At 41.4% G+C, this 27,063-nt stretch overlaps 1 protein-coding gene across 3 annotated transcripts in view; it reads right to left on the reverse strand.

The window, feature by feature from the left end:
• Nucleotides 1-4,336: 4,336 nt before the first annotated feature.
• Nhe1 (Na[+]/H[+] hydrogen exchanger 1) overlaps nt 4,337-27,063 on the reverse strand; it is a 64,719-nt gene continuing 41,992 nt past the window's right edge. For all 3 annotated transcript variants that reach the window (XM_055062739.1, XM_055062738.1, XM_050195381.2), the window contains 5 exons: nt 23,485-23,596; nt 21,732-21,874; nt 16,258-16,338; nt 14,171-14,314; nt 4,337-11,996 (listed from right to left, as the gene is read on the reverse strand). In XM_055062739.1, the coding sequence (XP_054918714.1) occupies nt 11,883-11,996; nt 14,171-14,314; nt 16,258-16,338; nt 21,732-21,874; nt 23,485-23,596 (594 nt within the window). In that variant the 3' untranslated portion in view covers nt 4,337-11,882. The remainder of the gene's footprint in view (nt 11,997-14,170; nt 14,315-16,257; nt 16,339-21,731; nt 21,875-23,484; nt 23,597-27,063) is intronic.

Here is a 27,063-nt window from a genome sequence, read left to right on the forward strand (position 1 = left end):
AGGGTAGTCCCTCGTAACATATATGCATTTATGGCACTTAGTCGGAACATTGGTGGTGCGCTGCGTTAAAGCAGTGTTTTGGTCGGTGATGGGCAGTTATGTGGGTTATGTCACACGACAGGAGCAAATGGTTTTGCACCCTCTCAGCCGGGGGCACATTGACTTGAACAAGCGCCAAATTTAAACCGTAAAGCGATTTATCACAGCTGGAGTTTGAACGGCAATTGCAGTGCGAGTATCATTCAGTCAGTTTGCACGCGCATGTTTTTTGTAAGGCAGCAGGAAAGGAAAGGGAGCGTATATGGGTGTGCACGCCTTGAGCGTGCTTGCGTGTGTACTTGCATTTGCGTGTGCGCGCGTGTTTGTGTCTCCGTATTTGAATCTGCATGTGCACGGGTGCGTGTATTCGTGTGCGAGCGTATGCGCGTCTGTGTGTGCGTGCGTGCGTACATTTTTGTGCGTGTGTGGACGCTTGGGCGCGTGTGAATGTGAATGCGGGCGAACATGTGTCGTATCTCTGTGTGCGTTTCTCTCTCTCTCTCTCTCTCTCTGTGTGTGTGTGTGTGTGTGTGTGTGTGTGTGTGTGTGTGTGTGTGTGTGTGTGTGTGTGTGTGTGTGTGTGTGTGTGTGTGTGTGTGTGTGTGTGTGTGTGTGTGTGTGTGTGTGTGTGTGTGTGTGTGTGTGTGTGTGTGTGTGTGTGTGTGCGTGCGTGCGTGCGTGCGTGCGTGCGTGCGTGCGAGCATTTCCCCGCTTACACTACTCACGGGGATGAATGGGATATAGTTTATTGAAACCCATATTTATACGGGACAAGAACGAATGACACTGCATTTATAGTATTACCTGTTTCTGAAAGCGAAATCAGCGCGGAAAAAAACGCCTCAGCCGTCAATATCACCGCCCCAGATTTCGCCACGATGGCACCGTTACCATCGGCACAGCTCCGTGAGCAGCCACCTATAGCTGTTAACCTTCGTTATCTTCCTTCCCTCGGCGGCAGCTCATTGTCTTGAAGCTGCAGCGAAGCGCTAAACCTGCATCATCATTGCGTCATGCATCGCTTCTGCGACCAAGCAGCTTTCGTCGGCGCACGTTCGCTCTACAGTGACATAGAAACTTTAAACTGCTTGCCTTCGAAAAAACAGCGTTAACGAAAATAGAAAGCGGACTGGCCACCAGGAACATGCTCATGGAGCCATACTATTGACATCACAAAAGGCTAGGTGCGGTTAGGCTGACTTTACAGACGTTCTTTTTCTGCGTCAGTTACGCTTTCTAAGAGTGTTTGGAAAATATATTTGTTCGCATGGCTGTTACAGAAGCATGTTTAATCAAAATGTCTTCGCTCGGCTAGATAATCTCGAGGACAAGCTCCACACTGCTAATTTTCTTTAGCCATTTAAGATCAATAATTGAAAATATAATTAACGTAGTTTCGTTAATTACGCACACAACGTCTCAACTTATTCCGTATCTAGAGGTTACCAATATGAACATTCGAATGATAAAACGATGTCACCAAGATTTACATTGGTTTAATATTTTTATTTGGTACGCTGACCATGCAATGCAAGCAGATCGCATGGTTGCTAACAATTGTCCACGTCATTGCACTGCGTCAGCAACATCGAAGGAGGTGCACGAGGAAAACTTGTGGATGACGCACGGCATTAACACACAGACATACGACCTCACTATGCAATGCTGGCACGCCTAGGGACAAATGCATACAAAACGAACAAAGAAACTTCTCCGTAATACGTCAGATGTTCAAAGAGCACGAGCCCCCAGATTTTCCCTATTGCACCTGCTCTTACTCGTGCCTGCGCATAGGTGTCAGGTAATTCCTGAAATGACCATCTCGTGGTTCCGCTCTCGCGCTTTTCTCTGGACACGCTGCTCCCTCTGGTGGCGCTGCTGAGAAGACCACGCGTGGACTCTGAAATGAAAAGCGTGGCGTGCTGGTGGGTGCGAACGCTGAGAATTAATTGTTCCCTCATTTGCCGCACACCCGAAAGCACATACTCAGTGACCCAAATTGGCAAGAGGTTTATTGAAGAGCGGCACATACTCAGTGTATTCATGGTGCAGCTCACTAAAGCGTTGGTGTGAAAGGCATTCATTGAAAAGCGGCACATACCCACATACACGTGCCCGGTACGCGTGCCCCCCCCCTCCCCTAGCTACGCAGCTGCCGGATATGTGCCACTGGGTATATGCCGCTTTAAATCTTTGAAAAGTTATTCGGTGTTGGACGGAATTCCACCAGCGTCTTATATATTCGGACACGCACCATGCACGAACATCATGGCAGTGGCGCTAGATGGCGCAGCTTGCCCAGAGGGTCATTCAGGTAGAGTTGCCACGTATTCCAGACGAGCGGGAACATATGGAAACCCTCCCTAACCAGCTGGTTTTGGCAGCTGCCAGCAGACGGCAAAAAAAGCTTACACTTGCGCTGTTGCGGCAGCAGTTTGCATCGCCTTAAACGAAGGAACTTGGATTTTTTTCTAAAACGGGCAATTAATTGTACCAAGTGTTGCAGTGAATGACCTAGACTCCATAATGTTTCTGCTAAATTTGAGAAATAACAGTGCTGTGGTAAGTGCAAAATCTTTTTTTTCGGAACTGCTAATCGAAATGTGCATGTCCCTGTACATACGCACCTAGGGGGTGGCGATACGGTATATCGATCGCTACATTGCTTCAGTGCTAATCACATTAACGTCATCATTGATCGGGAGACATGGGTTGTGCCACAATTTTTTAGAGCGCAGCTCTTAGGCGCCCATTCCTGCGGCGAGCGTCAGGGTCACTGTAATCAAGCCAACGAGCTCAGCGAAAAATGAGTGAAAGCGGCGTGCAGTGGGGATTGAAAATGTGGCGAGAGGGAAGAGGCACGAGGAGAAAAGTGGAGAGGGGGTGTAGTGGAACAATGAGACCGAAAGCAGAGGAGGGTATGGCGAAAGGGTGAGGAGGAACTGAAGTGCTGGCAGCGACCAGGCATGCCGCCAGCGTGAAAACAAAGTGCTGCCGTAAGCTTCCAGTGTTCACGCTTTCTTTCTGAACAATGAGCGACGCAACGGTGGAAATTCTTCACCTCATCTGCCGCTGCTGCTGACCAAGCTGCCTGAGCAGAGGCTCAGCACCGGCACCGACAGCACCCTATCTTTCACAATCGAATTCTTTGCCACAATATATCGCGAATTCAAAACACCTAAACAGCTGCGTTCAAAATTCACATTAGGGAGTATCGTAAATGTCAGTGAAATTTTTTTCCATCAGTGACGTGTGATGGAGGAGGCGAGACCTAAAAGCGACAATCTGCTTGCATGGTTGGGCTAATTTTGGTCACCACCTATACATCGGGCAGTGGCGGTGTGCAACAGCCAAAAAAAGTTACAGCGATGTTTCATTCCATGAATGCGGGTAACGAACAAGCATTACTCACGGACAGTCTAGATGCCTAGACTGTCCGCATTGCAGATCACTTTCAAGATAGGGTTTGCATGGTCGCACCATACGTAGCAGCTGCCGGAGTGGTGTATGCACCTGTGGGCGATAGTCATGTAAGTGAGCATGCTTTCACGCTGTGCATCCAAAGCTGCACCCTACAGCTGTACTGCGCATGCCTTGCATGCTTTCCACTTAGCCGGCTTTCCTCTCATGGTGTTGGCTGCCGATTCGACCCCCATACTGGCACGATATTAGCAGATTTTCGTTTCTCTATAAATCAGCATGTAGTTAGTGCCGAAAGTACTCTACAAGCGTTCATACATATATAACAAACAGCTGAATTGCTGTGGCAGGATTCAGTCATAACTCCTGAAACTGGGTCGCGATTTTGTAGCGACGCCTTCCACTTGATCCTACGACACTCTTATCATCCACAGTTCACAGCCGGCTGATCCCATTATTAAAGCGGTCGCTCTGACCACTGATGTAGCACGAGAAGGAATAGCATTGGGAAAGGCCTCGCTACAAAATGGCAGCCCTGTTCACTGTCGTGAAACTCATGTTATCTTTAAGTTGCGAGACTGAGCAGTCCATCCTTTCCATTTTATTTTTCTTCCGAGCTTCCGCCTAGAGTCCAAGCTCAACTTTTGCTTCTCTCCAATAAGTCTTCTTGGCAGCCACCACTTAGTTGGCACTTATTGCATCTGGCACAGTCATTTTGGTTCACAGGAGAGAAATGGTCACACATTGTTCATTCACCTGCCCCTACCTATTCCCTGGGCTATGGAAACGGAAGAGTGTCAGCACACTACCAGCAGTGGCTGTCTCAAATATTGCCAGCCATTGGGATGATTCAGCGAAAAGTTCAATACAAAATACATTTCAAACAATATGAAATACATTTTTATTAGCATATATAAAAGGCAACATAAATCATCACAAGGATATTCGCATATTGTATGGCTACACTTTCCTTTCTAGTTGCACTTCAGACATTCGTAAATTGTTCTGCAGATTACAACAAAAAATGGAAAACAAGGTTAATCACAGAGGCAGCCGTACGTCTCCTGTTTATGCACGTAATACAATACAGCTGCATTACGGCATAGTTTGTCATACAAAAGTTCATCCCTTCTTGGCAAATGTGCCAATTTCCTAACTGCTATATACACAGTGTCAATTCAAAGGCTTGCATTTACAAAAGCAAGATGCATTTATTAGTGAAATAAACTTTTGTTCCATGATTCAATCAATGTGATAGCCAAAATTTCAAGTCTTACTAACTCTCAAAATTTGCCTTCTGCTTTGTCCTGACGACTGATTAAATCTTGCAGCACACTCAAACCTTCAGCACTACGAGGTATGCAGCGCTATGCCACAATCAATCAAATGTTCACAGTATGGCACACACGAACTCAATTTTCATAACTGATAACACATACCTTCAGTAGGCTGCAAATTAAGAAAGAAGCGGTTATAGAAAGTAATACTGCCATTACATGTAAAATATAGCATAGTAAGAGCACTCAATGGTTTTAAAGTGGGAAAAATTGCACTAAAAGAAATAAAACTCATTCCTCAGCCATAAACAGCACTAAAATGTTGTTAAAAAGGAAAAGTGTGCTGCATAATATGCATACTTTGTTGGTGCGCTTAGCTATGCAGTTTACCTTGCCATGAATCAGGCATGTAGCCAGGATTTCTTTTCTTTTTTTTTCGGGGGAGGCTAAAGTTTCATTATTCTCTGTTAAGTTTCCCATGCTTGGTGCATAATAATACAACATTCACCTTGATCAGGTCTTTAGTCAGCCTGAAGGCATGTACCATGCTGTACTTGTCTAGGGTGGGCGTTCGAAGGATATGCGCCTTCGTTCATAGGCGACATGCCAGGCATAAAAGGAAGCAGGGTGCTGACCGGAATATTTCCGGGGGGGGGGGGGGGGGGGGAATGAAGCTCGATCAGCACCCCCCCTGGCTATGCCACTGCCGTGAATGCTTCATTTGCCAGCATACTGCTGTTACAGTGAATTGCATGCATGGTCTGTATTGCACAATGTCAGGTGTATGAAGATACATATCGGGTGTGCTGAGGCTGTAAACTAGAATAGCATGCAGCCCTGATTTGGGCTAATCTGATGAAGTTGAAACAATACACTGGATCAATTAAGGGAAAGTGAGACATCCACCCAAACATAGCTAAGTGCTACAAAGGAAACCCATATAGGTTCCTTAAAAGAAAAGCTTCACAGTTGAAGAAAAATTTCCTTGGTCTGGGTCCTGGACCCAGGGCGAATTTTTCAACTGCGAAGCTTTTCTTTCGAGGAACCTGTATGGCTTTCCTTTGTAGCACTTGTTTGGGTGGATGTCTCACTTTCCCTTCATTAATTACTTCTCTCCACCTTGTGGGTTTCCGCAGAACTATTACGTCAATATACGATCATTTCTTCACTCAACAAATGTGAAATAAAACACCATAGTTGTTCAATGAAGTATTCCGTTGTGTGTATAGCAAATTAATGCACAAATTTAATTGATTCAAACTGCGTCTTGCAGTATGCCTTGTCTTTCCAAATCATTAACTAAAACCTTCTACCCTTCTTCTCGTGCATTAGGCCAAAGAGCTATCTCCTATGCAATGAAACATTTATTCAACCTGATTGACACTGCTGCAGATGATATATTAGGGACACGGAGAGAAAGATTTGGGGTTTCATATGTCATCTGCATGCTGCGTGGTGAGCTCGCAAGCCTCTAGACAACCTGCCATGATGAAACTTGTGGTGACTTTATGCAACCATGCAGTCTGATGCTAACCCGTGCTACATTAATGGGCGGAATGCAGGAGGCACACATTTAGGCCAGCTCAGGAACAGCTGCAATCAAGATTATAGTGGTTGTCCATCTGCATAAAAATTCTGAGTGCATGAAAATGCTACAGAGGCTCAAAATGTGGGCCTCAAATCTAGTAAAAATCTAGTCTTTAACACACCATCTGGTTTACACAGAAAAACTACCCCTTTGTCACTACATGAACAATGTTGCTAAAGCACTAGCATAAGATTGAGGTTGTAAATGTACAGATAACCGTATTATGACAAAACTAAGGCAATAAATACAGCTTGTGGTTTAAAATGAAAAACAAGGAAAGAAAAATTTAGCACTTTGTATTGCATCTTAAGTTGGTTTACACTGTACCCATAGGTTTCTCCAATAAAATATTCTGAACCTAAGTGGGCTACACCATCTCCATAAAACCACGGTATGTCATAAGCACCAACCCCATTAAAGGGACTGACAACCAATTTTTATGGTAGCCGTTTGTTTAGTGCAATCGAAAGCTTACTGGCCTGAGTGTCCAATCACATAGTGGTTAAGTGAAAAATGCGTGGAAAATTTTTTATCTAAATTTCTAATCTGCACTGAGGATGTAGTCATGTTCAAGAAACATGCTGGAAATAGTGATAGAGTAGCGCCATAGCGATTATGCGCCAGTATTGGTGGGAACCGGACGAAAAGTGAGGCTCTAGCTGTAAAAAAGTTATACTTTGTTTATCAAGCCGATGCTCCTACCGTTCATATTTTTTTGAAGCAGTGTAATATTTTTACCATAATAGGCTGTGTCCAAATCTGTGCCGCAACAATGGCTCCCTCCGAGTAACACAAACCGATATCGAAGGCCATGCTCTTGCTGGCTGCGTGCGCCACGCTTCTTTTTTAGCCAAGCCAGGATATGCCAGCACTGCAACAGTACCACTGCTGGCACCCATTCATAGCACAATTCGTCAATGGCATTTTATATGCCACAGAGACCGCATAACTTCAGGCACTAATTAAAAAACTTGCGTGTGTACAACAGCCTGTGCAGTGCAATGCACCGAACAGCTCTGCCCGTTCTGCCACTCCATTCATTGCCATGAAGGCAGCATCGCTTGCTAGCGTGCACTTTTTTTTTACTTTGTAATATCCATAGAATAAAGCGCAAAAGCCTAATAATATACGAACTGCAATTTTAAGCATTAAGTATGCTGTACATGATAACAGCTGACTTACATAGTGTAATCTCGTATACTACATCCGAAGTACCAAGACTTCGCCACCAGGCCATACCACTTACTGGTTTTTGATAGCATCCCTGCATATGCTCCCACATACAATAACACTAGTTGTTGAGACTTTCTTTTGCCAATCTGAAATTATAATTCCTACTTAACTCACAAATAGCGTGCTGGATTTAGAAAAAATAAAGTCACTGGGGTGTAGATTCGGACACCACCTATTATTGTAAAGATATTTCAATGGTTCATAAAACATTAACTGCAGGAACATTAGCTTGATAAACAAAATATAGCTTTCTCCACAGCTATAAATCATGATCATTTCATTTTTATCAACACCTCACAACACATTCTGGCAACTTGTCCGTCCCTTCATGGCACAGATGTAACCAAACAACATTTACAATGTCTTTCCTTTTATTTCATGAGAAAGGCTACTTGTATTTATTAATACTGAAGACTTTTCAGTGAATTGCGAAATAGCATATACCACTGTGCTGCAGGTAATTAATTAGTAAGATAGAACAAAATGTTAATAGTTCATGTATACTATTTACTGCAAGACATGCAGTGAGAGTCTTGGCACTGAGGCTGCTTTGAAAAGTAGCACAACTCAGCTAAGATTTACTAGCTAGGTGACCAAAGAAGACGAAAGAAATGAACACGCACATTATTCATGAAGCATTTGCACATATGCATAGAATATTTTGCTCCTTTCCAAGGACTGACTTGCATAAAACACTCTCCAAGAGAAATCACTACAGAGCAGGTAAAAATTTCTGATTATAAGCAGTTAAATTTGTCAATTTCTCAAAAGTAACATATATGAAAACATTACCTATGAATGCTGCCCTTTGAAGTGTTTATGTAAGTGTACTCCCACTGCAAGGTACTCAATAACTATCCAAGACGGCTTATACTACTGATAATTTCTTGGGCATTACATAATGTATAAAATTTCCATTTACATCAAGTTACACTATACAAAATAAAAAAAAAGTTCATTTCTGTTTCACACCAAGTACAACAGGCCTGCAAGAAATGATGGCGCTTTGATGCAATAGGTTGGTCAGCAATGAACGATGGCATAGATGGGTTAAACATGCTGTAAAATACACATAACTACTGCCTCCCTCTTTGGCAATATCACTGTTACTGCAATAGCATGGCGAGACAAAAAATTGATAACAAAATGATAACCACAAAATTTGTTCTTTTCTGTAAAACTGTCTCAAACTTCCCTGCTTACACTACAGCCTACTTGAATCAGCTGTAAGCAGTGGCTTTTAATTCAAATAAAATGTAAACAACAAAAAATTGAACGCTGTTACACCATGCACAGTGATTTCTTTTCTATGAAGCAATTTCTGTGTGCATTATTCCCCAAGTATTATTTCTTACACATGAACCTAAGAACTGCCATCTTTAATGTGTTATATATATTGCACCAGATTTATCACTTCAACATTACACTGTTATTTTCGGCTGCTACCAGAGGACAGCAGTTCCTCATGCAGCTGATGCGGCTGTTTAACTCCCGAAGTGGCAGCACAATAAAGCACAAAAAAGGGGGAAAGAAAGAATGTAACAGGCAGCACAACTGCTACAGCTGATACTTGACCACTACTGCAGCTGGGAGAGTGCTACAAGTTCCATATGCAAGGTTCAGACAACTTGACACATGACAAGGACCTCCATAGCATCAAGGTAAGATAATCATGATACCAGCCTGGGCAGTCTCAATGACTGCTGACCTTTATCATGGCTAATTCAATTTTTGACAAATACAAGAAAAAGTTTGAGCACTGCATGCTCTAAGAAGAAAAACACAACTGACGACCAGAAGAAAGATAGCAGCAACGAGGTTGCCCCACACATAACCTAAAACAAAATGTGACAACAAAAGAATACTAAAAGCAGTACAGTTGACATCTGTTACTTCGACTTTAATGGGAATGGGAGCATGAAACTCAGTCCAATTATCTGACAGATCGTATTAGAAGGCATCAAGACGTCCAAATGTTCTATGTTTCTGTTTGCCTAATTAATCTGTGATAATCAGCAGCTGTTTCTGAATTGTCAGAAAAGGAAAAATGCTTCATGAAGCAGGAGGCACAGCCTGCTAATGTATTCAGACATGTTTCATGCAACAACACCTCTCTTGCATCAGGCCTAGCTTGACTGCTCACCCAGACACATCAATATGTTATCTTGGAATCACCACAGCTCTTGCCCTTTGTACTGCTGCTCAAGTATACATGGTCACTAGCCACTGGACTGTAAACTTACGCTTACTGTTGGCGCTTACTAAGCTTAATGAGGTGGTGCCAACTGTGGGTCGCAATTCAGTGCCTTTGGTGGGATATTGCATCTCATTATGGCCCTGCTACATCTCCCAGCTGTTACCTAGAAGGTAAGTTCCTAACTGTCCTTTGCCCTTCCTGCTTCCTTGGTTCACTCTTGCTCTCTCTCCAAGTGAACCTCCAAGTGAACCTCCTTTAAATTATCTAGCCCTGCTTCCTGTATGGAATAAATATGAACAAAAAATTCACCTCTATCTGTACACTCTTTTGGCAAACTGCACATCTTAGTTGATAGCCCCCCTCTTCTTGCATTCATTCTATCGTGTTTTGGCTCTTTAATTTCTGAATGCTGGCACTAAAATCATGGTGAGAATGATGAGCTGCACAGTCCTGGCTGGGGTGTGACATCACACATACATATCAAGCGGGCAGACTTCGGTTGAGCGGCAGTTGCAGGAACAAATGGCTCCTTTATCTCTGTGTTTGCCTGCTAGGCATTTGTGTTCCTTACCACTCTTGTACTTGTGATATTCCGTGTCTCGCTAGCCACTCTGACACGATTTTGACTTTTTGGCCGCCAGCAGTGGTGCATAGAGCATGTGCACGCATCATCTCATGTCAAATTATTTTATGCATGCCATTTTGTAGACCATTAACACAAAAAAAGGCATGGCTCATATGGATGTAATAATGATGGTCACGACCTTCCAATGAGATCAAATTAAACAAAAAATTTAATTAGCTAGCGTTGGATTAATGGAAGTCTACTGCATTTGTTTTGCGCTTCCTAGCATTCTGTAGCCTTCTGCAGTGCAGCCCCTTGACATAGCATGACTGACATTCAGTGTAGACCACTTAAACATGTGCGGCAGGAGTCTCAACGGTTTATGGTACAACTGGTATTACAGTACAACCATAAACCTGTATTTTTCAAGTAAGTGTACTCTCAAGAACAACACTGCACTTCAACTAACGTAGTGGCCAAACTGCACAACTATGTTGTGAGATGGTGCAGTGATGGTAGCTGCTCGAGTGGTACTAGGCTATTGCTCTTAACAGTACATGCAGCCGGCATTTGCAAGGCATTCTAAGAAGTATACAATACACTAGAGCAGCAAAAGATAATAGGAAAAATAATCCAATTTTTCTGTGATGCATATCTAGGCGAGGCAACAATAATTCCTGTGAAACACTGTCTCAGTGATAAGCACAGATTCATGCGTTTGGGCATTTCATGCTGCTGCTACAGCATATCTGACGCTCCCCACAAGTACTCATCATTCACCACGGTTGCTGCTGTTACCATGGCTCCACATGTGACCACATGTGGAGCCATGGTAACAGCAGCAACCGTGGTGAATGATAACAGAACATAACAGATGTAATGAACAGTAATTATGTCATGTGGTTTCAGATGATGCCTCATCAAAAGGTGCCACAAAATTTTACTTTCATCCTTTTCTTCCTCTGCCAGCTTCTTGCCAATATATGCATGTCATTTACGAGGTTGCTGTTGTGCTCAGAACAGTGCCTTGTCTGCCATGTGCAATGCAGGAAAGTCTAGAGAGTGCATTGCAGGATGCACTTTTCTTCAAGCAGTTGGTTTTAAAGCAGTAGGCGAGTAGTTTAATGCTTTGTGGTCTGAAGGAAGTGCATTGCACTTGATCCTATATTATAAACAATGATGGCATATGTAGGCCACACTGCACTTGATGCAAGACATCAGTTCAGTGATATGTTTCCAGCACAATGTGCCACATAGGAACCCTCTGACCTAAAAGATAGGTATCCATAAGTGGTGTGTTTACCTAGTTCCAAACTCGCTAAACATGCATGCATTTTTGTCAAGATGCTATCACATGTGCTTAATGTCAATTACTTTAAAGAGTATATACCACAGCACACATCTGACTATCAACATTTTCAATAAAAATTTCTTGAATTATACTTGCAATAAAGAAAGCAAATGCAAGATCTCTTGCCACATACAGATTAACAAGACTAAAAAAAGAACACAGTACCTTCTCACACGCATTAAGAAAGTAACAGCACAGCAAGCCATAGACCCCTAAACACTATTGATTTCAGAGTCTTCATTTTCACTTTCATCAATGGGAGCGCGAATGGCTTGGTACCACTGGTTGGTCAGGTCAGTCATTTGGATCTTGCCGTCTTGCACCTCCTGCATGCAGCCATTAAAAACATGTTTCAGTGACGCAAAGAACAGGTCAGTGCACACTAAGGTGGACAAAACAGCAAATAGAATAAGTTTTTGTTTGTTTTAAAGGTGTACAAGCACACTATTTTTGTTTAATTTTTTTTTAATGGCTTGCTGTCAACTCAATCATTACAGCATGAGCCCACAACTCCATGGGTGTGCAGCACATAATTAATTACTTCATATTTTAATCCAACCAATTCAAAATGTCTGCCAAGTGTTATGTTTTGGCCTTGAAGCAGATTGAAGGAGGCTACGTCAGAGAAATAGCAAATGGTGGTTACAGGGTATCACAAACCACTGATATAAATTCGGGGTGAGTCAGCCAGGTGCAGTGGCAGAATGCCATACCATGACATGTATGGTCATACTGTGCATATTGGCCCTCCACAGGATGAAAGGCAATACAGGGTGCTCACTGTGCCCAGAAAAGTGACAGCGCAAGAGAAGGCTTACCCTTTGTTGAATACAGAGAAGTGCAAGACAAACGAGCAAAGAATAACTTGTGTGGCAGAACACATCCAGCACTTGGAGATACAGTCATGGTGTAGCTCATGTCAACTGCACCTCGCCAACAATATGTGTGTTCGCAGTTTACGATACCATGTGACCGCCACATCAAATTTTCATGATGTAACCTGAAAGCCTACGTTAAGCTCAAAGCTGAAATGCACTTGGCATGCATATTAAACTGGTTGCATAAAAGATTATACAATTATTAATTTGTTGCACACTTGAGAAAGTAAGGGTATGCTATGGGCCATTGTAATGGCGGCAGCAACATGCAAAGGAACAACAAGGTCGTGTAGCAGTGTAATGCGTTTCCAGGAGATGTATTCAGGCTAATGTGCATGCACTTCTTGAAAACATGCCACACTTGCTAGTCATTTTTGCTTCAGCTCTTCCTTTGCAGGTAGCCACTACCACTGCAATGTTGCAATGCACTGCAATGCTGGATCATCACTGGACAACCATATGAAACTCGAGGATGAAAGATGACGAGACAGAATTGGCAATGAGAAGTCCACCTATCCAAATGTTGATCTGCCTTTCTGAAGCACTTCAACTTTCTCATATTTCAAGTTGGTTCAACATAAATTATACTGCATCAGCTCTACTTTTTGTCTTATGTCACATTTTTATTTGCAGTGAGGTGAGTAAAGCAACAAAACTGATTCACACACTATTTCTGAAAATACCATGCAAAGGTATGGACAGTGGCATCTTTTTACTGAGATACTATACATATCTCAAAGAGTGGCAAATACATTTTCACTCCATAAAAGCACACCACATCGAGTGCACTTTGGTTCTGCAGTATCATTACAAGAAAGGTTCATAAACACAATTGCCTTTTATTTGCACAACTAATAACAGTTAGCCACATACTCTCTCACGTGTTTGAACTGAGCTCTTATAAGAGAGAACAGTTTTACTTGAATGCAAGATAGAAAATTACCTTTACACAATAACTTTAGTTTTTCATTTTATTTAAAATTAGTAGGAAAAGAAAGAAAAAAGAAGGAAGCCATGAAGCCACACAGTGTCACTCAGATGCAGCTTTGTTTTTCAGTTACTGAATGCTATCAGTGGATTATGTAGAATTGTAGACCATGTTCAATAAAAGAAAGGAAGGTAGTTGGTGGACTAAATTAATAACAATTCATTTGTGCGTGGTCAGTTAAAATGATCATGGAATGAACTGCTGCAGAAAGTAAACTCTCAATTTTAAAGAAGGCATTAAGAGCTATAGCTGACATTTCTTCTACCATAGCCAGTCCTTGTTCAAGCATTTCTATGTTGTAATGGCTCTTGTCATGCATAATTAGTATCTTGCTTTTCTACCAAGCTTTTCTTCAATGACAAGTGCAGCTATTGTTATTTCCAATCTACTCACAAACACCAATGTTGACCATTTATACAAAGAACCAAAACATGGAACATACCCACGTCACACACAAGTCCTGGTCTCCTGTTAATTACCTATATCTTACTCTATTTCCTACTTTCAAACTAGAGCTGGAACCCTTTCATTGCTGTCAAGCAGTGCTATCAACTGTCCTTATACACAGCCACCTTCTCTTATGTAAAGAAAGAGAAATAAACATTAATTCATTTATTTCAAGAAAGATTGTCACCTTCTGGGTAAACCGGCGAGTGAAGAATGGAATGAGGTACTTTAAATCCAGCAGAATAAAGCCCTTGATGTTGCTCTTCATGAAGTTGACTTCATATTCCTCTTCTGTCAGTTCAGACAGATGCTCTGCATCAATTGTTTGACCCTAGCAGAAAGAAGCATCACAGAGGTATTGCTTTAGGCATTTCACAAAATAAAACTTGTAATCCCTAGCAGGGTACACTGGGCAAGTGATTTTAAAACACCCAATGGCATCCATAAAAGTGCATTATTAGAAAGTAAACAAATGACACAGCAAACGATTTTTTTTAAGTGACACAAACAGGGATGTTCATAATTGATAAGCCGCAAACTGGCTTATATGTTAGCAAGAGAAAACTACTTGGAAAAATAATGAAAAAGGAATGAGAGAGCAGCAGCCAGGTGCCAGAGCACATCCTAGCTTTTGGTACATATTATAGGAGTCATAATGGTACAACATCACGGTACCCTTGGTAAACAGATATCATCAGCAGTTGCTAGATAAACGTCAGTGAATATTTTACTAAAATATATGTGGCTTTGAAAATACTGTAAGAGACAGGATAACTCGGTGGTGAGCTGGCGTCAAGACACATAGCATGACAGCTAACTGAAACATTATTTAACCCCAGTGGCAGCTTATTTGCTGTTAAATAGGCACTGAAAATTTATACCCCACAGAGATCACTAAGCAATTTGTCCTAACTTCAGCCATTTTTTTCCTTTAAGTACGGGTGCAAAGTGTCTTTTTCAAGCATTATCTAACTGTTTAGGCCTCCATTTATTTTTTATGTCTACTCCTGAAAGGTGTTCCTTTAATGCTACAATATGCGACACTGCTGGTGCATGGAACAGTGTCATAGTGAAAAAGACAGCCTGCTACTAATCCTGACACCACTGGTTGTTCTCTTCAAGACAGGGAACATGCAAAATGAATGTAGTGTACTGAAGCATCCAGGTACTGCAAGGATAATTTTTGTTCTTACATTACCCCTACCTAAGCTGTCAGCTCAAATGCAAGATCACATCACCTGTTAAGTGCTACACCTGTAAATAGATTGCTGCAGGATCAGCAATCTGTTTGGTTTGTACTTCTACCTCACTAAGATTGAGGCTGAAACTGTGCGAAACACTGGCTGCTTCTAGCATGAGGAATATTCATGTGTCGTCATTACATGCACCTACAACACAGCAGCTTTGCCACTGCAGTACTTAATCTCTGTCTCAATGGCATTGGTGAGATTCCTCACGTTTTATAGAGGTACAGGTGTCTGGAGGTAGCTACAACACATGAGTAAACACCATTCAGCAGCTAGTTGTGCTGCCAGGATGGGCCATGCCACTATGGTGAGAGTTTTCATTATGCAGAACAATTATCTTGGAGGCTTCACAAAGAGCCAATAGGGAAAGTTAAAAAATTTAATTCTGGGCGTTTTACCTACCAAAACCACAATATGATTATGAGGCAAGCTGTAGTGGGAGACTTCAGATTAATTCTGACCACCTGGGATTCTCTAACATGCACCTAAATTCAAGTACATGGGTGTTCTTCCATTTCATTCCCGTTGAAATGCATAGCTACTAAGCCACCATGGCAGGCAGCCACTAGGGAGTTATAGAAATAGCGCATCCAAGCGTTTTTGCGTACCCAAAGCCCCATGCTCTGCTTATGTTTTTTTTGCACTTATTTCGCGTTCTTTTGTGCGCCCAGTAGTTTGGGTCCCCAAACTCTGATTGCGCAACACCTAAAGCTCCCTAATATTTCAGTGTCACTTCAGTTAATTATGAATGGCATCATGCTATGAGACCAGGCATGATCTAAACTCTGCGCTTGTTAGAGCAATGCACCCAAAACAAATTTGGTAACAAAGACGGTACTGAATATGAAGCTGAATGAATTTGAGTGAAGGAGTGCACCACTCAACAAGCCACGTGTGCACATAGAGGCCTAGGGAAAAGAAATACTAGTAGACTATAAGCGAAAATTTAAATTAAAACCATCCGACAAACTACTACAAATGAAAGTAATAAAGAAATCCTAATTTATGTAAAAGAAACGTTACTGACCATTTCTTTGGTTTTGCTTAGAGTGACTTGTCGTGCTCTTCGGCGCTTTTTTCTTGTGGTCTGTTTGTCTGCCTTCAAAAACTGAAATAAAAATAACATGCAGCAACACACATTTAAAATAGCATATAAAGACACATGTGGATAAATTTACAGCTGATGTTGTGTTTTCTTCAACAACGTAGTACTACGGTAAAATAAGCAGAGCAATGAATACTAATACCTTAAAGTAGTACTGACACGAATTTTTTTCTAGTTTTCTTTTTCTCCATTATATAGTTCCCCGGCTGCCAGAAGCTAGGTGTGTGCTCCCTCAGCCATACTTTGTTTATTTTTCACTCAGAACTTCTCTCCATTTGCAACAAAATAAGCCTTGTCCACAGCTGTTGGTTCTCTTGTAACATGCAACAGCCTCATCGCCCATATTATCGAATCAATCAAAGTTTTTGGTAAGGCAATCATGGTATGGCTTGTGACTGCTGCGCTGACCTGTGCATCAGTAATATTATGCAACTGCTCCACTGATTTGCGTGATGTATGGAGGAGTCCTGCTCAATATGCCCGAAAACATGTTTCACTTGGTGCACATTTTAAACTGGTCGCATTAAAAGAAGGTATAATAGATGATTTCATGTCAGTTCAATGAATTGAGCCCTCATGACATCACTTCAAAGTTGACAGCTATATAAAAAATAAAAGAGATGAAATTTTTGTGGCAGTATTCATTTATTGGTCAAGAAAACACTTTTTTTGCTGCACTTTTTTTGCTGCTTTTTATCTTCTGTATTTGTTTTACCACACTACAATAAAATTCACCATTATTTTTGTAAATTTTCAGCCAACCAAATACCTGTATTAGTTTACAAAGAGCAAGAGATAAATTATTGCAGCATTAAAGATAGAACACGACATCACAGAGACAAGATAAGCAGCAGGCCTCAACTGGTTTATTACAACACAACCGGGTGGTATTGCCCAATTCTGCTGTAATAAGCCACTTAAGTTCAGTGCTATTCCTACATTAAGCTGTACTATTCTCTCTTTAGGACTACAAATATGTAGTGCAATTCAAGCAACCAACCAGCTTGGCTTTCTGTCTTAACTACTGTAGAAAAATAATTTCCTTCTGAACAGTACTAGAACAAAATTCTTTTCAATTGTGCTTTCACATGAAGCCATTGTCAGAGTTCGACCATGATATTCTTTGCTGTGAGCTCCAATCTTTTCAAGAACATTCTACCAATTTTCTTTATTTGTTTGCAAATGAGTACACACATATGAAGATTGTACTGCTTTGGATAAATATCTGGCTTGTAGTACATGTGGTTAGTAAAATAATACTACAATAACTGCAATTAACACAAATGCTAATAAATAAGCAGTACAGAGAACGAGATGCTTGTATTTTTGACAAAGTCTTCAGATGTATTCAAAAATCTTACATGAGAGAATGTTTGCAAGAATATTGCAAAGATCTGGAAGTGAGCAGTCCTGAAAAGCCTTCTTCTAACCACGAAATCTCATCTACAGACCCCCTTCTGCATTCCTTTTTGAAAGCAATATGGGGATACCAACTGGAATCAATATGAGAATGTTGCTATTCAACTTTTCAATTGTTCAAACTCTGAACAGCCACTGGCTGTTTTGAGGACAACCTGGCGGAGAATAGAGAGGCCAGCTTGTCCTGAAGGACAGATGGAGCAGAGTTAGGTGTGTGAGAGGACCCAATTTCTAGATGAGCACATTAAAAAAAAAGGGGGGGGAAGGGGGAACTTAAAGCGTGATTCTAGCTATGTGACACTGACCACTGCTTTTGTATTGGCACCTTCCCCTTCAGCTATCAGTGATCCGCACTTTTAGTGGAAATGCCTGTGGCCAAGAGTTTTTAGTTAAAAAGCAGCTTTGTAGTGCAGCCGACATAGAGAATGTTGCTCTACTTTTAGCCCAAAAAATTTATTACTGTTTTGGAGACAAAGAGCCTGAATGAATTATAAAAAAATAAAAGGAAACTTGAGATCTCACTTGTTCATGTAATCAATAATACAGTCCACACATATGCAAAAAACTACAAAATCATGTGCTACCAGTTTTCTACTTGTTCTGAATTCATCAGAGATGAGCTTGACCAGCAAACGAGTGTACGAATCATTTCAAAAGCACATTCCTAGTGGTGTGACGGTTCTCTATAACCTCTTGAGACCCCGCTATGCGGATTTGTGTATTGGACACTAGGTAATGAGACAGTACTCCTATGCCAAGACATTCATCCTCATAAAACCCCACTGTCCAATGTATTGGACACCTGCTGGCGTCATCTATGCTGCATTGATGAAAATACATTGTTCGAATTCCCGCCAAAACAGTTCCACAATGGTGGCATTCAGCGGCGCGACATTTCATGGCACCTGCCGAAGAAGTAAGTACTGTTTCTCATATTTCTACCCACTTTCAGGGCATACCTGTAATTTCATATTAAAGTTCATACAACAGCGAATGCGCAGTATATGAACTTCAAAACTGTTCATGCACTTACTTTTATCTATGCTTCCTTTGATTTCGACTGTCCATTACATTGGGCACTAAGACTCAACTCAGTTATTTTGACCAGGTTTTAGCGATGGTCTGGCTATGAACAGCAGATGAGTACTGTTGGTATTTAGCGGCTTGCGGACGAAATCACACCTTTTTTTTTTCTGTAGGAGGGTCGCCTCGTGTGTCTGATGAGACGGCTGGTGCAATTTTGCAAAGAGTTGCCGAAGGGAACACATTGGACATTGAACACGAGTTTGAGCACAATAACTGAGGTACGTCATTACATGCACGCTGGGTGATAAAAGACCAGGTAGAATCCCAGTGTCCAATATACTGGTCATCACGCTGAGCTGAAACAATCAGGGCTATTGAAAAAATATTTAACGCTTTTCACCTTCATAACACTACTGACTTATTCTGAAATTAAGAAATGTGCAGCCAAATGCATCCCCGGCCTCAGGAGGATAAACGAATTTCCATGAACTTTGCCGCAGCATCACCCAATGACAGCATACAAGCTGTGTATTGTGTCAATAAAAGTTTAATGACTGGCTGTGTACATTATCAGCAGTCTTGCTTTGTCTGAACATCACAAAACATCACATAGTAGTGTAGCACAAGCAAGACGAGGGCATGAGAAAAGCACACACAGAGACAATGCCAGGTCTGTGCATTCATGTGATCTTTTCATGTCGTCATCTTGTTTGCAATGCACTAGTATTCCAAGATGGCATACAAACAAACCCGCATTGCAACACAAGGTCACAGACGATTTCATTTCCATGTGCTGCACTCAGCAGGCCTTCTTGCACATCTAACAAAAACACATTTTACTCCATAGATTTAAAAGTGATGATACCTTACAAAATTGGCATTAGAAATTATCGTGGTAGGTCTGCAAAAAATTTTGCAACTGGCATGGAGATATTGGCCCTAGGTAACTCAGAAATGTACAGTGCAGCTTCCCCAGGCGCTTCATCCTGAGTGGTCTATGTCACTGCCATGTGCACAACAATAATGTGAGCGCAAATGGCACTTCAGAGGGCACAGTGATTGGTGATCATAAAGGTTCATGGCTGCATTCAACACTTCACATGGAACTTTTCATTTCTGCAGAGACAGTGCATCATTTGACAAGCAGGGTCTCGTTGTGAATCACATACCAGGATGTGTTCCTTGTATTTGGTACTATGGGTGTGGTACTGAATATGTGGTTCAAAATGCCTCGCATGTAATTGTAACAGCCCACATGTAAATGTAACAGCCCACACCAGAATGTGACAGACCGCCGGCCTTTATAACAAAATATTCTAATGCACTCCCAAACATAAACAACACCCTACGAAAATACCACCCAATATTATTAAGTAACGAGCGTCTGAGAAAAGTGTTCCCAGCTGTACCTAGGGTTACCTATCGCTGAAACAGGAACTTTAAAGACATGTTAGTGCAAGCAAAAGTCAGCCAACAGCATTCCCCCGTAATAAAAGCATGTTGTCGCCCCAGGTGCAAAACCTGCAGGCACCTTCAAAGTGACATTAAAATTAAAAGCACCGCAAATAGTTATACACATGAAGTCAAATCTAGCTTCACTTGTACAAGTTCGGATGTGATTTATATGCTTGAATGTTCATTCTGTAAGAAACAATATATCGGTGAAACAGGACAATGAATGAACGTCACATTAAACGGACATCGCGCGGACACAACGAAAAAGCTTTCCAAAGCCGTCGCCGAGCATTTCAACCAACCAGGTCATAACTTTGATGAACTTAAACTCTACATCTTACAGTCAAATTTCCGTTCTGAACGAGAAAGAAAATACAGAGAATCATACCTTATCCATAAGTTCAAGACATTTCAACCAATAGGCATAAACATTTCAAAGGGACCTTTAGAATCTATTCGCTATGCTAAAGTTCAAGCTATAGGCAACAACACTTAGTTTGTTTTTTTTGCCATATCCCTTTCCCCCCCCCTTTTTTTTTTCAGCTGGCGTGTCAGACGCCATTGACACGCGGGCTAACACGCGTGCGTTGACACGTGGTTGACAAAAGGGGGCGGGGGGAGGGGGGGGGCCCTGGCCTTGTGCACAGCATTCCTTTATTCCCAATTCGACATGCTAACACACCTTCCCTCGTTGCCGCACCTACCCGCCTTACACCCTCTCCCCTTTAGAACCCCACCTATATATACTGTGGCGAGGAAAGCATATGTCGCCTTGAAGAAGACAAGTCCACTTGTCGAAACGTTGGCTCCTGCTTTCACCTTGTTCTCGTTTTGCTCATCACATGTAATTTGTAATTTCAATTAGATGATTCTTGAACAGAATAGCACACCACTTTTGAGCAAGGGCAATGTGTCAGACCCCTGCAGACAATATAAAATGATGACCCCAACACCCTGCGGTCACCCTGGTAGTGGACAACATAAATATGACCATGTTTGTGCTGCACCTGCACCATAGCCAGGCAGCATTGCTCACACACTTGTCTATTCTTCCACTATGGCCTGCACTTGAAACATTTGAAAGTTTCAACATACCAAATGTTGATAAGAAAGAGCAGTAGAAAAAAACTTCTGGCTAAACTGCTGACTTGTTTGTGGTTGCACTGTCTGTCAAGGGTGAAACGCTTGTTGCAGAAGATACAGCACCTTCCAGTTTCACCTTCCAGCACTACCATTCCTTTCACTGCGAAAATTACATTTTTTGTACAATATATCCAAAGACACATAAGCATCCGATTTATCCAGTAAAACAACTACTGCATCCTAAAATGGCAACAAATTCATCATGTGTGAAATTTGAGGGCAAAAAAAAAAAAAATAACAGCAGCAGCACTTTAGCAGATAGAGCCATTTATACAGTTCTCTCTTATCAACCCCACATTTAGTAGGCACTATTTATTTGGAGCTGCTTTGAACAAGTCAAATGATTACCTTACCTTCAAGAGAGGCATTGTGGAGCCACCTATAACCAGTATTGTGAAGAGCACTATTATGAGTGTTGTTGTCACAACCACGTGGCGTTTCTCATCATCAAAGTCCAAATGCATAGCCAAAGCATATGCAATGGCGCCTCTGAGTCCTAGCAAAAGACAAAAAGCAAAAGACAAACACACTGCAGCACTAAGTGGATCCTCGGCACACTACTCAAATAACGTCCTGTGCTACTTGCCATGACACCAAATCAAAATTACAACTGTGCTTTTAACCAAGAAGCAGGAATGATCCCAAATGATAACAAATCAAAATCATAGCTGATAACAGTGCCATTTGAGATATTGTAGATGGTTGCACTTGCACTTGGCCAAATTTTTACTACTGCAGATTAAGCGCAAGCTTACGCCAAGGTCATTGGCTGTTTCTCCATAAAATGCTTAAAAACTTTCTTGTGTGAGATGGGTTAAATCAGTCATTCAACGGCACCTGCTATCATTAAACACAGTTGTAGCCACTTTCATTATTGTACTATTGCCATGCAGCCATGCTGTTCTTGGATTACATGGAGGCAGTGAGGGAGTACTATAAAAGCTGTAATCAATCAACAATATCAATTTTTTTTTATTGATTCAGGGTGGTATAAAAGCAAAGTGGGCAAGAGTGGGATGAAGGGGGGCCTAGTCAGAGTTGTGTTATCCAGTATACATTCTTTGCAGAACAAATATTGCAACAAAAAGCAGTCAGATGCAGTAATAGATGCTTACTTCATATCAAAGTACAAACTTTTTAACAAGGGTCGAGAGGCTTCAAATTAATGCTATTATCTCTAAAAGTAGCAAGATACCTATTCCACCATGCAAACACAGAGAATTATGAGCCAGAAGAATATGGTGTCACAATAAATATAACACATGGGCTGACTTCTTGAGGCAACAAGAAAGAACAAAGTACACATAGTTACCATCACAATGTGACTTAACACCACATACACTGACCATAGTAAAATGCCAAAACACTTAAAGAAACATGACCATATATATATGTTACTCATAAATATAAGTGAGTGTTCCCAAGCTGTTTATTCATTCTATTCATTGTTGTTTTTTTTTTGCACCATCCCCTACATCCATGAGTGAAAGAAACTGGTAAAAAGCTGAGCCTTCATTGCTCAAACACCATGTTCCACCACTTTGCACATGAGATGCATGCTGAAGTACAGCTTGTAGTCCATACCTGGCCAAGTTATGATATACCAATTACTGGTAAACACTCTGAACGGGGGTTGGGACAAAACATGAAACAGAGTGCGCAACTTGTGGAGGAGCTGGTTGGTCTTCCATATCTAAGCAAGTTCTGTTATACAGGTTACTGTTAAACAAGATGGTACACAGGAGATGGGACAAAACATGAACTGAATTGTGCAAAATTATGTAAGTGTAAATTACATTTCCTATTTTGTACCATCCCTCTTTCATTGTGTTTTTCAGTAAAGTGTGCAGCTGAAGTATTCCAATACAATACTGTGGAATATTACAGCAATTTTTCCCATAGCTCAGGCACATGAAAGTCAAGGTAAGTTTGTACTGTAGACGTGAACGACAGATTTTAGTATGCAATTCTTTCAATTACAGTATGGACTTTTTCTCAGTATATTTAACCAATCATTAATGTTTCACCAGCAAAAGACTTGAGCCAATGACTGTCTCACTGTTTCAATGTCTATATCAGCGAGTCAACAGTAGCATTGTAGCTTACCACTGTACCACATGATAAACATCATCTTTTTGGTAATCTTGTGCTCTCTGAAGTAGTTCATTAGAAAGGACAATGGGTATATGTTTGCTGCTCGCCCAAGCAGACAAAGTATCTGAAAGTGTTAAAAAAAAAAGGAAAAAGGAAATACATGAGTAAATACAGTACATCATATGTGGCCTATTTTAGACTCCGAGAGAGGTTGGGACACGGGCACTAAAATGTAAAATAGCATTTATGATAAACGTTTGATAGGTATTAAATATTAAGGGGGGAAAGAGCACACAAGCAATAATGAGAAAGAGTCTCATCCTTATTAATTTTATAAAAAGGCCAGGTAAAAAAAGAATTTAGCAATTGAGAATATCACAAGTTGCTTGCTTGTTTATATTCATGCACAGATGAATGCATATTGAGCCTTCTGAGAACAAGATGGCACGAAAGTTCAACTTTCTGTGACTATTTCATACCACGTGACCAGAAAAGCACTAATTCTTCCTGCATAGGGCACATTATGACACGTTAACAGAAACTGTCAGAATTTAACTTAGCAGCCTAAATTCAGGCTAAATGGTTAATCTCCTTACAGGGCAAGCCAGTAACTGCTACTATCTCGAATGCACAAAATAATGCTGACAAATAGCTTCAAAAGCAGGCTAATAGGCACTGGTTATACCAAAAGACAAGGAACAGAGTTCTGCAATCTAAATGCCCACTAGCTGTTAGTGGGCTATTACTCGGGCAAGTATAAGGACCTTATGCAAAAGTCTGGAGCCATGCTAAAAAATAAGCACAACCCTCCCTCCAAATTCCACAAAATCCATGTTCCACCTGATAATGTAGCAAGTAGATCACTACAGAAATAGAAAATAGGTCATTAAAAAGGCTGAAATGTATGCTGTGCAATGTAAACCAGCCTTTACAAATGACCATGCACCTTATACAGGCAAAGCAAGCAACAGGCCAAATTCTCAATTAGACATATAAACAATATTTCATTTCCTAATGAAATCATCATTCTTTGCATAGTACTGTAAAACACCTGCACATAATACAATAATTTTTTCCACTTATTAGCATCCCAAGTTTCTGCCTTGTTCTATATGCAGATCCAGACCAAAATTTCAGCAAAAAATTGGGCTCGAAGTTAAATTTTTGTTATTGCTGCATGGCTACCACCATCCTCATCATCCTCTAGCATACAGGAGGTGCCATCTAGTGATGGCACTCCTGATCCACATCGTGCAAGTGGATTGCGGATGCATGGGCAAGCATCCTGGAGGACCTTGTGCGTCGTGCTTTTAAGTGCGGCATTTCAAATAGACTCGATGGCACAGATGACCATCTCTGGGAAGAGTTCTCGGACAAAGAACTGTCCAAAGACAACCAAGGATGACGATGATTAAAGGATGAAGTTCGATGTAAATAAATATTTTTGCTGAATTTACCTGGCTCATATTATACATGGATGAAACTTTTTTCGCTGACCCCAAATTTTGCCTTTTGTTACACGCAGATCTGTATTATTCGGGTTTTTATGGTACTTTTTGCGACAGCACATTCTGCATTTCATCTGAAAACTGCTTCCTTTTTTTTTAAGCAGTCCTAGCCAGATATACACAACTCCTTCGGAATTTTTGTCAGCCTCAAATTATCATCCCCTCAAAGCATTCTCAGTGGTCCAATCACACGGTAGTAACACTGATGAGATCAGGACTGTATTTATATGGATGTCACATGGCACACTTTTGATCACAATCAAGCCTGATTCAGATTAAATTTTTCGGTCATGTTGGCTCCTTTGCACAAGCTGAAGGAGGGAGCCAATTGTGGTCAAGGATTTCCATCCGGATCGGGCTCGATAGCAATCCAAACTGGCTGTGTGACATCAATGTAAAAGTGCTGTAGGATCATGAACCTCGGACAGAACTTTTCTCCTCCTACATTACAGTGGGCTAAGTACATATGCTATGTAGGAGGACACGTAGATTGTCTCATGCCTGTCAGTTAGCATCCTAGACAGCGCAAACATAATTTGAAATAGTGGTGGAGGAGTTCAGTGACAACAGTATCTGTGGATACAACAATATCAAGTTCCCTGGCAAGAATTCCCAGACGAATGTGACAACTCTGATGAAAAATAACACCAGTGAAATCTGTCTCCACAGCAATGGTGGCCATGTTGGGATAACCAATGTACCAAGTGGTGTCTGACTGTTTTAAAATGCATTGGTCTCCTTGCCGCCTTTTCTCTTGGAAATGGGTGCTGCCATACTCATTCATCATTTTTATGTGAATTTCACGGGGTTTTGCTCTCTCTCACCAGAAATATTTAGTGGGTGTTTACTGCCTTTTGCATAGAAGATGGCTTCTCCCTTTGCTACATACTTCAACAAAGAAAAGGGGGAAATGAGAAGCCATTTTGTACACGGGCCTACCAGTGCTATTCCAATTATAGCACACTCACAATGCTTCAATATTATGCTAAATACGAAAAAATGACAAATTTTTGGTTTTGACCTCCTGGAGTTCTTAAACATGCACCCAATGCATGGTACACGGGCATTTTTTCATTTTGCCCCCATCAAGATGCGGTCGCCGTGGCTGGGATTCAATCCTGCAACCTCGGGCCTAGCAGCGCAATGCCGAAGCCACTACGCCACCATGGTGGATGATAATATTAATGTTACTGCTACTGCTCACGCTACTGCCATATTTGAGCGCATGAATCCACATTCACAGTTACAATGTGCATGCAATCACTAACGTAGATTCTTCTTAGAGCAAACCAAATAAGCTTATTCACCTAACTGAATAGTTCAGCAACCTGTGTTTGATTTCTCCCAGTCACAACAGAAGAAAAACAATCTTGTAAAGACAAATTATATTGGTTGTAATGTGGGTAATGTGATTAATACAGTACACTGCTTTAAACAAGGAAGCAAAACAAAATGAAAACAGTATCATTTTATGGTTTTGTACGTGCAGACCTGTTTCCAACCTATACTCTGTTTCAGTAGTTCCGTGCAGCACTATGAAAGCTACAGGCTTTTTCTTAACTAATTAGAAGGGCGAACACATCTTAAAGGTGCCCTTCCGTGCCCTGTTGTCTGCTAGCAGCAAGCGCTGCAGTGCAGGTGGCGGCAGCATCTATAAAGACTGCAACTCGGCAGCGAGATCAGTTGTTGTGACAGGAGCAGTAGAAAATTCATTTCATGTTCACTATGACACTAAAAAGGCAGGCATGCGTCTTCAAGATATTTCGAGATACAGAGGAGAAAGGGCGCTGCAGAGATAGCGGCAGCGGAGGGTTCAGAAGGAGTGCTCGGCTAGCGTGCCGCACGGGATGGTGGCACCATCTCTTGATACCTCTTGTAGAATCCACTTGTACACGGTGCACTCACTGACATTCGTAAGTGCAGCCATTTTCTTAATTAGAATTTGTGCATGTTTACCACACTCCTTCTGCACTGTTCTAAGCACGTTCAACGTCAACTTACGCGTTCCTTTCTCATAAAAGAGCAGTTTGCAATGATACTACTGGCATGTCTGCAGACATCTTTTTGAAGGACGAAGCATTGC

The sequence above is a fragment of the Dermacentor andersoni genome, chromosome 1 (assembly GCF_023375885.2).
Source record: "Dermacentor andersoni chromosome 1, qqDerAnde1_hic_scaffold, whole genome shotgun sequence".
Classification (NCBI taxonomy): domain Eukaryota; kingdom Metazoa; phylum Arthropoda; class Arachnida; order Ixodida; family Ixodidae; genus Dermacentor; species Dermacentor andersoni.